The following is a 12,185-nucleotide window of genomic DNA, read 5'->3' as shown; positions in this document are numbered from 1 at the left end:
ATTTGACAGCCACACAATCTGTGTTCCAGGGTCCAAAGACTAAATGTCAGTTTCTGGAAACAAACACAAGTGGGGGGGTTTCAACATGCTGCGGGGGGGAGGGGGGGGGATGGGATATGATTTTCCAAAAATGTTTTTTTAATTAAAGGAAGGGCCTTCCTTTGCTCCACATCTAGGTATTTCTAGGACACCATCCTATCTAGCACTAACAGATACTTTAATGCCATGTGGAACAGCAGCTACATTACCTCAGTCTCTGAAACAATAAAAGAGGACTTTTCCTTCTGAAACAGCTGGAGACGAGAACTCTTGGGTATGCACTGGTCAGTCTCACCTCACTTGAGTCCCTGGAAAAATCATGGAGCAGATCCTCAAGGCACCCATTTACAAGGACTTGGAGGAGAAGGTGATTAGGAACAGTCAGCATGGATTCACCAAGGCCCGACCAACCTAATTGCCTTCTGTGATAAGATGACTGGCTCTATGGATGTGGGGAGAGCAGTAGACATGATAAACCTTGATTTTAAATCAAGGCTTTTGATACAGTTTCCCATAACATTTTTGAGGAAGCTAAAGAAGTATGATGAGTGGACTGTAAGGTGGATAAAAAATTGGCTGGATTGTCAGGCTCAATGGGTAGTAATCAATGGCCTGACATCTAGTATCAAGTGAAGTGTCTCAGAGGTTGGTCCTGAGGCAAGTTTTATTCATTATCTTCATCAACAAAATGGGATGGAGTACACCCTCACAAGTTTGCAGATGACACCAAGCTGGCGGGGAGAAGTAGATATGCTGGAGGATAGGGCAAGGATTCAGAGAGAGCTCAAAAAATTGGAGGATTGGATCAAAAGAAATCTCATGAGGTTCAATAAGAACACATGCACAGTCTTTAGGACAGAACAATCCCATGCACTGGCACAGGCAGGGGACCAACTGGCTAAGCAGCAGCTCTGTAAGAAAAGGACTGGGGGGTTACAGTGGACAATAAGCTGAATATGAGCTAACAGTGTGCCCTCGTTGCAAAGAAGGCTAATGGCATACTCGGCTACATTAGTAGAAGCATTGCCAGGAGATTGAGGAAAGTGATTATTTCCCTCTATCCAGCTCTTCTGAGGCCACTTCTGGAGTACTGTGTCCAGCTGGGGCCCCACATTACAGAAAGAATTTGGAGAAACTGGAGAGTCCAGTGGAGGGCAATGAAAAATGATTGGGGGGGCAGAGGAACAGGACTGATGAGGAGAGGCTGAGGAAATTGGGCTTATTTAGTTTGCAGAATAAAAGACTACAGTGGGATTTAATAGCAGCCTTCAACTACCTGAAGGGTGGTAACAAAGAAGATAGAGCTACACTGTTCTCAGTGGTGGCACATGACAGAACAAGGAGCAATCGTCTCCAGTTACAGCAAAGGAAATTTAGGTTAGATATTAGGAAAATCTCTCACTAGGTAGGTAGGAAAGCACTGGAACACGTTACCCAGAAAGGTGGTGGAATCACCATTCTTGGAGGTTTTTAAGACCCAGATAGACAAAGCCTTGGCTGGGATGATATTGTTGGGGTTTGTCTTACTTTGAGCAGGGGGTTGAACTAGCTCAGCGTTTCTCAACCCATCAGTCATGACACGAGTGGGTTGAAAGAATATATGAAAGGGTCGTGAACAAATTTAAAAAATGGATTATATTTTAAAGGAGAAAAACATGGGAAACAGCAGGTTTCCCCTTGCAGGCTGGCAGAGTCATGGCCTGGCATGTAAGTGGCTGCTGGAAGGAGGTCAGGGGAGCACAGCCCCCCGCCCTGCCCCTGGTCTGTTACTCTCTGCACTGCTGGCGACATGACTGGCACAGGGGTCCTGGTGGGAGCAATGTGTCTCAACGCCCTGCTCCACTCTCCCATGCTGAGTTCAGCTCCTGCTCATGCTGGTCTGGCCAGGCTATAGCCCTGCCCATGCTATGGGTGGACAAATTTGAAAAGGTATGTGCCCCCTATGCCCCACAACCCACCCCACACACTGAGGGTATGTGTCCTGGTTGGGGGGGAGGGGGAGTGGGTCAGGAGCAAGGGGCACCAGCAGGGGTGGGGGTTGGGAGTGAAGGGCACCAGCAGGGCCAGGAGGCTGTTTTCTATTTAAGCTATTTTCTGGGTTGGGACTGGCCATTGATGTTTACAAATGGGCCCTGGTATAAAAAGGTTGAGAACCACGGGACTAAATGACCTCCCGAGGTCCCTTCCAACCCTAATTTTCTATGATTTACCTCAAACACACATTCCATGTGCACATTTGGAGTCAGGTTGTCAATTCAGTTAATTTTGCTTTTATTCTTATACAGCTACCCTGCTACAAGTATTTCACTATGTTTGGCTCCAAACTGCCTCAGATAAAAACTTTTCTACCCTGAGAATCCTAAAAAAACTTCAGAACAGCAATGCTGACTGTTACAATGCTTGTATCCAGAGGGTACCCATGGTGCCCCCACATAGCAAACCCTGTCCCCACTCCTACTCTGCCTGTCCAGGGCAGGGTGCTCAGCCTCTGCCCTGTGGCTAAATGTAGCCCATGGAGCCAGCTTATCTGACCCACAGGGCTCCCCATGGGTTCAGAAGTTTGATGGCAGGGGAGCAATGACCATAAAATGTAACCACTCTCCCCCTTGCCAACTTCCCAAACCCCAAGCCCTGTGTGGCTGGTCAGGGCCCAGCTGCTCACCCCTCCCCTGCAGGGCCAGGCCACATCCACTCTCCCCCACAAGGCCAAGCCACACTCCCCTTCCCGCCACAGTGGCCAGCTGGGGCCAGGCCATGCCCCTTTCCACTCGGGGGGCTAGGTCACACCCCGTTCTCCCCACAGAGCCAGCTGGGGCTGGCCCATGCTCCCTTTCCACACTTGGGCCTGGCCATGTCTCCTCCCTCCCCCCACAGGGCTGGGCTGGGGCTTGGCCATACCTCCTTCCCTCCATGAGGCCGGGTCAAGCTCCTTTCCCCTGCAGAGCTGGCTTGGGTCTGACCTGCCCTCCACCCCGCTCCATGTGGCCAAACAGTGTCTGCTGTGCCTGCTCTGGGCACTGGATTGGGACCACTGGCTGGATCCAGCCCACAGTCAGATTAGGCAGTGCTCATCTCACCTGCAGGGGAAAGTTTGAGCACCACTGTTCTACGATATCACCCTGCCACCTCACCTACTCTTGCCTGGTCCCCCAAGCTATCTTCCCATCCCACGTGCCATGCCTTGATGGAACATTACTACAAAATTAGGGAGGCTGCCTTCAGAGACTGGGATGAGATCTCAGGTACCGCACCCTGATCATCATGGGTGGCCTCACTCTGGCCTGATCTCTTCTCTATCTCCTGAGCAGGGTGTCTCTCCTTCACACTGGCCTCAGCCACCACCTTGTGTGTCATATCCATTTCTCTCTTTCTGTTTTGGGCCCTGGGTCCTCTGTCAATGCTCTGGACCCCAGGCCCTATCCCTCTGTACTGCATCAGATTCAGTGCTCTAAGTCCAAAGCCCACTAATTAAAATTCCTCCCTTGCACCAATCCTTCCTTGTGGTTACAAATCATGGCCTTCAGCCTCCTAATAGCCACACCGAAGCCTGCTGGATCTACTCTCTGCAGCTGCCCTTGCCCTACCTTGGCTTTAGCCCACTAGACACCCTCTCTCTACCTTGGCCCTGACTGCAGCCCACTGGATCTTAAGCCTGCAACTCACAGCACTGGACCCCTCATTCTGCAGCTTCAAAATACAGAGTGCCTCGCTGGCACCCACTCCGTACCTCCTCTCCTTAAGCCATTCCTGAACCTCCTGGTCCAGAACAGCAGAAATAACCAACTGGGCCCCAACAGCACCCTGGGGTACCCAATTGCTCTGTATATGCTTAGTTCACTTTGCTCTCCAGAGAGCTCTCCTCCCTGTGACACTTGGGACCAGAGGGTGCCTCTAGCCCTGAAGCCAACCCTATATACATAATTCAAAGTCAGGCACAGGTGTTTCCCATTAATCAATTCAGACCTGCTTCTCTGCTGCTTGCCTCTGGAAATATTTTTCTCACACTGATTTTGCATTACTTTTGCAATTCCTTATATCAATTTTATGTTTTAAAAACATTTTATCTTCCAGGGGTCCTGCTATCAATTCTCTGTCCCTAGGACTTACTATTTCTCTTATTTCTCACTAATTCCATTCAGCATGGCCTCATTTAACAACACTTTTATTCTTGTTTTCTACTCATGTTTTCACACCTTAGTTTTTCCTCTACCGTCTTACTTGGCCTAATTCAGTAGCATCACTCATATAAGCAACCCTTCTCTAATGGAATAACAATTAAAAGAAAAATAACTCTAGACAAGTTAAGGGTCCACATTTCTCTCTCCACCTCTTTGTAAAATAAGTTATTTTTTTAAATTCCAGTCTGTACAGGTCTAATGGGAAAGGACCTAGGGAAAATTAACCTAGACAAGACAGAAGAAAAGTGAATGGTTCCAAACAAAAGAATTGCAGCAAATTAAGTTCCTCCTGCTTCTTTGTTCAGGAGGTATATTTTGGAAGCTATGGGAAAGTAAGAACCAAAATTGAATGCCTGGCTGTAAAGGTTTGCTATTTTTTTAAACATACAACTTTTGCTGATGTTACAAAGTACACAGAAAGCATACCTTTAAGTACCCTGTTACTGATACACAAGTGAATACAGGCTTCTTTTGTCTCTTACATATCAGTGAAGATGTAAGAAATATGAAACTTATTTTAGTTGGAAAGATTCCCTCTACCACTCTCCAAGCCTTTCTACCTTCAGTGGAGACTCCTGGCACCTGGCTTAAATTTCACTGAATTATTTTCAGGTGTATCTAACAGACATGAAGCATTAGCCAGTTATCACTTTCTATTTAATAAGGACTTCTGAATAAAATAACAATTAGCCCTTTCCCAATACTCTCTTATATTGCGTATGAATTTTCATTCAAATATATGATACTTCTTGAAAAATTCTCTAGGCCTTTCCTGAATGGTGTTTGTTTAATTTTAGTTTTCAGTTATCCTCTTCAGTTGAAGCACTTTATGGAGTATTCCAGTTATATGTAGATACTATTTTAAGAAAGGAAAAATGGGTGTCAGTTCCTGCAGTAGATTTTCAAAATACTGGGAGGACAGAATTCAACATAAAGATACAGTGCTCTTGCTAAAGAACTTGAAAAAAGATCATTTTAATGAGTTGTGGAAGCTGTATACTTCTAAAGTACAGGTGGGCAAAATAAGGCCTATAAGGCTGGACCTAGCCTACCAACTGAGTGGATCCATAGGTTTCATAGTTTCCAGGGTTGGAAGGGACCTGAGTAGATCATCAAGTCCGACCCCCTGCCATGGCAGGAAAGAGTACTGGGGTCAAACGACCCCAGCAAGGTGTTCACCTAGCCTCTACTTAAAGACCCCCAGGGTAGGAGCCTGCACCACTTCGCTTGGAAGTTGGTTCCAGATCCTAGCCGCCCTGACCGTGAAGTAGCACCTCCTGATATCTAGCCTACAGCTCCCTCTGTTCCCAGTGCAGCTGCAGCCAGATGGGTGCTGCTCTGCTCCCTTCACCTCCAATGGCAGCTCCTCCTTCCACTCCTGCCCCTCATGTGCTGCTCTGGGGTTGGGCAGGTGCAGGCAGGAGGGAAGCTTCAGCCAGGCAGCTCCCACTGGAGGTGAGGGAGCAGAGCAGCCCCAACCAGCTGTATCTGCACTGGGAATAGCCCCACCAGAAGCTGCGCACTGGCAGGGGCTGAAGCCAGGCTGGTGGGCATGGGCAGGAGCAGGGCACAGGCTGCCCCAGGTCGGGTTCAGCTCCATGTGGACTGCATGGGGGCAACCGCAGACCATATCACCCAGGCGAGATATGCTGCACATGACTCATGCATCCCTCTCCCATCCCACCACCAGCTGGCTCCTGGAACCTGGTGCCCAGGCAGCGCCCCCTACAGCCCCGCATGCCCCCAACCCCCACAGGACAGAGTGCACAGGGAGCAGATAGGCCTTGCCCACCTGTCCCACTCATGAACGCTGCTCCCAGCCTGCCCAAAGCCTCACAGGGAGTTTTTGGGAGTTGTACAAGGGGGAGGGAGGGTGCTGACCCAGCCCATGACAGCTCATCAACACTCCCTATATGACCCTTGGGCCCAAATAATTGCCCACCCCGTTCTAAGGCTTAGGTCTATTGCAAAGCAGGAGAATTCTGGTAGTCATGAAGAAACAGTATCTTGTATCGACATTTTACCCAAAGCAGACAGGATTTATTATGTGAAAACTACAATAAACTGTCTAAGTAAGCATATATAAAGTTTTTCTATTTTTAAGAATAAGAATGCTCACAGCTTACGAGAGAGATTCTATTGACAGCAAGTAACCAGGGATGAAAACTGTTCAGACCTAATACTATACCTTGTAATATCTATATAAATAGGCCATTTCCTGATTGACTGAGGTACTATGATATGCAAACAGCTGCTTTCTAAAGGAGGAGGTGACTAGTTTGCAGGTTTCTTCTTTAGAAGTATATGCCTCCACCAAAATGATTGCTACAGTTCTTAGAAGGTAAGACCCGCATGCAAAAGTAAAGGCATTTTGCCTGCTATGTCCCTCCTGACACATCCAATGCATCAGGGTATTTATACCCTGAATTAAGTTACCCATGCAACAGAACACAAGCATGGTACCTGATTCCCCAATGCTTCTCTACATGTTTTACCGTACATAAAATAAATAAATCTCTGCCACGGCTTTTCTATTGCAAAAATAGCTTTGGACAGAAGGACTGCTGTGTCATTTTCTGTTATTTGTATGATTGAAAGTTCTGTTCTTTCTGTACACTATATTTACATTTTTAGCCCAATGACAGATGATGCTGTGACCTATTTGGAAGTCATAACAGTAATGATTACCATGACATATTTCTGTCCTTAAATGCTTCCTTCCAAATGCCAGATAACAAACTTTTGTGGATTGGGTTGGAATGCCCAAGGGAACTGTTTTGTCATCACATTTACTAGGTCTAATGAGCCCTGTTACTCATGCTGATGTCACCAGAAGTGCAACTGTTCATTCTTGCCTGAGCTGGTGCATCAAAACAGACAGAAGCAAAAAGAAAGCACATACAAATTCTCTAAATGTGATTGGGAAACACACCTATGGCAACCACTCCCTGTTAGATCTGGAAGACTAATTGAAGAGCTCTCCAAAGAGAGGAACAGCTGACTAACTCCTTTTTAAAAGCAGGAGGAAGGGAAGAAGAGATGCTGGTTGTTAGGTGCTCAACGAATTTGGGATCAGTGGTTCCCTCCCCTACTTTGGCAGTCCCCAAAACGACACTGTAAATTTCTTTTCTTATGGACATACTGTGAAAAAATGCTATAGCTGACTGCACACACTAGTGGGAGATGATAACAGCTCCTATGAAGTGAAGCAGCAATGCCTACCCAGAAATGGATTTTCCAGTCCTGTCCTGCCTACAAGATTCCTCAAAGTGTAAATATACAGCTGTGCATTCTTGTCCATACTACATCTCTATGGCTCCAACCAGAGTGAGCTGATGTGGAGCACTCTTGTGTCTTCTGGTAAGCGCCTGAGTTGCAAGTTAACCATTTCATCTAAGGCATTAGAAGTATTTTCTAGCCTTTATACTATGGTTTGTCTAAATCATTTAAACAGATAAAAAAGTCAGAACTTTACTGTTTAAACATTAAATATTTTGTTTAAATGTTATAGTTCCTTTCAAGTAATACCAAAAGGACATCAACCAATTTATGGCCCAACTCATCTCATGAACAATGTTAACTACTCAACCAAATGAATGCTGCTTGCATTAGATTCTACAACACTAACTGTACCTACATCTTATTCTGAACTAATTTACTAAGCAAGTTCCTCCACACTGGTTCTCTGGATGCAAGGGAAATTTTTCTTTTCAGTTTTAAAAAAAACTGAGTTTAAATCTATTTTCATACTGCAAAGTTCTACTCTGGTGTACTTTAATTAATTTATTCAGGCAAAATAAGTAACTTTGCTTTCTAACCTGGTGTTTCTGAAGAGTTGGACAGTGGTGCTGATGCTTCTGCTAAAGCTGCTAATGTAGCTAATACAGAAGTGGAGGAATTTCCAAACTGTACAGCAGATACTCCTGTTTCATCTAAAAGGAGAAAAGATAAAGTTAATTTACAAACCTGCACAAAAAAGACTATGTAGTCTCTTTTTAAAACTCTTACTTATTATAGTGAAGACTTTAATATATTGGAATATATTGTTCTTGTTATAAATTAAACTACTATTCTGAAGGCATGTTTGTTAGGCAAATGTAGACTGAGAAATTATTACAATGTAGATTATTATTCTGCATCATGATATTTATATTAAAAAAACACTGAAGAGGAAAAAGGCAACTACTGTACTCCTATCATTTTTCTCAGTAGCTTTTTTATAAAATGGTGAAAATCAGTTAAATATACAATCCCAATAACTATTCCTATATGCATCTAAATGCCCACTGCATTTGATATATTTGCAGAAGATACCAGACCTGTTAGGTTCACCACACCTCCAGGTCCAATGATAAACTGTGGTGTTGCTGCATGTATTGTCACAGTGTCTGGACTCTCTGGATTTGTATTGATTTGGTTCTGCATTGCAATCTAGGAGGCAAAGGTAAAAATACTATTCAGTCTGCAGATAAAGAAAAGGTACTAACCATATAGGAATTAGAGTTCTTTAAGACATACCCAATACGTACATTCCACTGCAGTGCTTGAATTCTGAAACATTTCCAGCTAGCAGTTCCTATATGCCATATTCTTTTGCACATAATATGCACCTTTTTTCCAATATTTAGCCACTGGAAATTGTAGTATGTACCATAAGTGAGGAAATATGGTAATAACAGTTTCTGCCTCTGCAGGCAGAGGGATAAGGGGGATTGAAAGTAATGCAGCAGTGTGGTTCTGCAGCTACTAGCTGTGAACTCTCTCTTTCCCCATAACAGAGGCTCCTGCTACAGAAGCCAGAAAATAATTTTTTTCTTCATTTGGTCTTTTAAAAACAAGATGTATAGCTTATTCAGGGGTGGACGGTATGCAAGAAAATACAATAGTACACACATGCTTGTTGCTATTATTCATATTTGGCACCAAGGTCAGAAAAACCAGAATACATCTACTCTGCTTCAGTTTTTTTCTCAGTTCCAGAACCCTAGGTGTGCTAGGTTCTGAGAAATAGAACATTTGAGGGCAGGTTGCAAAATGTGCGTAAGGAGAACAAAGAACTCCAGTTCCAAGCAATTACTTATGTTACGTTCTCCTTTGAGTGATCATCCATCTAAACATTCTTCTGTATGTGACTCCAAAGTAGGAACTAAGACACTTGGATGGCGGCAGAGTTGCAGAGTCAAGGGAACAGCAAGTGAAGAATTACTTTACTGATCTTGAGGCTTGAGAAACTGTATGTCTCATGAATGTACAAACAGGACTCCAAATGGCCACTTCACAGATTTCTAGGATGAATGTATTTTTCAGCAACTTTGTAGATGTTGCTTGAGCTCTGGTGGACTCCTTGAGGAGGATTCACATTAGTACATCCTATAGCATGCAAAGAAAATAATCTTGTTCATTTTGCCTGGTAAGCCTGCCTTACCAAGATCTTCCTGCTACTGGCCAAGATGTTTCAAAGGGGGCACAACAGTCCCCACTCCTCACTCAGGAGCCAGAATCTAAGCCTCAGGGAGGATTTCCTTTCCATCCTGGAATAAAAGTTCCAGGAGAAAAGATACAGATTCTGGGTGGCTAAATATGAGACGTAAAATACTGTGGAAGCAGAACTGTTTCAGCCACATCAGGCTATCAAGATCAAGCTGGCCATGACTTGCCTGGCTTTGCAAAGAACTCTGGAAATGAGACGGTCGGTGGTACAATTCCCATTCCATAAGAAAACCCCCTTGATTCAAGATTTTTGTGGAAAAAACCTGATGTTTCTCATTGGTTTAAGCTGTGAACGGTTGGTCCACCCTAGAATCATTTGATTGTGACTAGAAGAGAGGTGCTGGCTAAGTCTGCTCACCCAGCTACTCTGATTAACAGAGTATTGTAGGAAGGCAGATCTGATGCACCAGAACAGTGTGTGTTGCAACTATCTGAGAGTGCAATCACTGCCTGGCGCTGGTGAGTGGGAGTGAAGATTAAAACGTTGTTTGCTGATGTAAAATATATCTGTGATGCTGTTTGTCAAACTTGCTATAGGTTAGTGATTCTCAACCTCATTAGACTCCAGGCACCCCTCAGAAAATGCCAACTCCTATGTTTCTACAATCAAAAAACAAGTGAAAGGTAATAGGGGACTTCTTCTGTTGCAAAAAACTCAGAAAGACCATAGCAGGTCAGAACGTTTTTGAATCTATGGATTCCTAACTGAAATCTCCAGGTTTAATCTTGTGAATCATGTGCAAGTGTTTGTATATCTAACAGTGCCAAAGCACCCTGGTTGAGAATCACTGCTACAGACTATACCAAGATGTGCTGCAGAAAAGATTGCTAGGCCTTTCAGACTGTTCTAGACTCTGGAATTTTGATAAGCAGATCTTTCCCTTTTCGGACCACAGGACTTAAGTTGAAGAACATCCATGTCTACTGTGTATTCCAGCAATGTCACAGTCATCTCAAAAGTAAGGGAGAGAGGTAAAAGGAACTCTCCTATGGATATTCTCAAGGTCCTTTCAACACTTCAAAGGAGACAAAGCTAACAGGAATCACAAGAATATCCAGCAGTTGTTTGCCTGTTGAACAAACCAATCTTCAACATCCCACCATGTGTCAAAATGTACTCTGGCATGTGGTATCACTTAAATGCACAAGGCTGCAGAAGTTGGTATGGTCAGAGTAGCCCCCAGTAGTGAAATCAGGCTCTCTTAAACCTGTTTGAGAAAGATATGCTATATCTGATCCAGAGTCCAAGGTGACCCCAATGAATGCAAGTTTTTATGAGATTCGATTTCTGGTTGTTTACCTTCAAACCCAAGTCTTGAAACAGATAGAGGATGAGTCAAATGTTTTAAACACCTATAAAAAAAAATCTCATTTTCACTAGTCAGTTATCCAAGGAAGGTTTTCATACATTGCTTACAATAGTAGCAGCCCATCTCCAGAGCAACACTTTTGTGAATACCCTTGAAGTTACAGACCAGAGGGTAAAATTTTAATTGAAATTCTGGCTTACTGCAAGCTTCAGTGAGAAGGGATTACCTCTGTGAAAAGGGATTAAAGATAAATTGAAGAACTGTAAATCAAGAGAAGGGTCATTCATCAATACTATCCTGAACTTCTGCTTATGAACTAAGGAACTGATTTTCTTCATGTCCAACATGGACCTTCTTCAGAATTAGGGCAGCAGCTGTAGATCCTCTCACCACTTCTGATGAGGAACCTCGTCCACTACTTTCATGCAGAGAACCTCTTCTAATAACAGGACCTCATGTGAAAGACCCCTGAAGAGTGACTAAGTTTATCTGAATGGTATAATCAGTCAAGATTACCTAATACGGAAATACTGGTACCTGAAGTGAGCAAGGCAGTTCCCAGATGGTCCTGTAATTGATTCTGAAATCACATGAATTGGTCTTGATGTCTCAATAACCCCTTCAAAATGTCTTTTTATCCATGGTCAGGTTAGATGTTGTAGTCTGCTGCCTTTCTACAATCATTATTTTGTGTAAGGCAGCTGGAAAAGGTCTGATGGAAGAAAGGGGGTTCATGTTTGAGACGACACCTAGAGGACCTCTTTTTTTGTTGTTTTTAAGCTGCCAGGGAGTAAATGCCTAAGGAATAGAGCATCACTCTAGAATCCTTCAGGGTATGAAGTACAGAATCCAACTTGACACTGAATAACTCCATTCCCTCAAAACAGAAGGTCCTCCACCGGACTCTGTACACATAGGCCTGGCTACTTCTGTCCCCATCAAATGGGAAAATACAGTGCCCCTTATCTTGGACCACCTGTAAACTAACCTTAGCTGTTGATAGTGTCAAAAGACCAGATGAGATAAATTCTTCCCTCAAGCAAAATAACAGCTTGTTCAAAAAGAAGGCAGGCCTCTCAGACCATGGAGCTAAACCTTGATGGCAGGACCTGATAACCAGGGATTCTGAACTGTAAGCTCACAGAAAAGCATATTCATGGCGTAATAA

At 44.0% G+C, this 12,185-nt stretch overlaps 1 protein-coding gene across 5 annotated transcripts in view; it reads right to left on the bottom strand.

Moving 5' to 3' along the window:
• GABPB1 (GA binding protein transcription factor beta subunit 1) overlaps window positions 1-12,185 on the bottom strand; it is a 50,027-nt gene that overhangs the window by 19,659 nt on the left and 18,183 nt on the right. For all 5 annotated transcript variants that reach the window (XM_019533670.1, XM_019533671.1, XM_019533673.1 and 2 more), the window contains exons 5-6: window positions 8,537-8,648; window positions 8,036-8,149 (exon numbers count right to left, since the gene is read on the bottom strand). In XM_019533670.1, the coding sequence (XP_019389215.1) occupies window positions 8,036-8,149; window positions 8,537-8,648 (226 nt within the window). The remainder of the gene's footprint in view (window positions 1-8,035; window positions 8,150-8,536; window positions 8,649-12,185) is intronic.

This window comes from Crocodylus porosus, unplaced genomic scaffold (genome assembly GCF_001723895.1).
Source record: "Crocodylus porosus isolate Cpor-Errol unplaced genomic scaffold, CroPor_comp1, whole genome shotgun sequence".
Classification (NCBI taxonomy): Eukaryota; Metazoa; Chordata; order Crocodylia; family Crocodylidae; genus Crocodylus; species Crocodylus porosus.
Note: the sequence above shows the minus strand (reverse complement) of the source record. Positions and strands in the feature narration are given on the sequence as shown.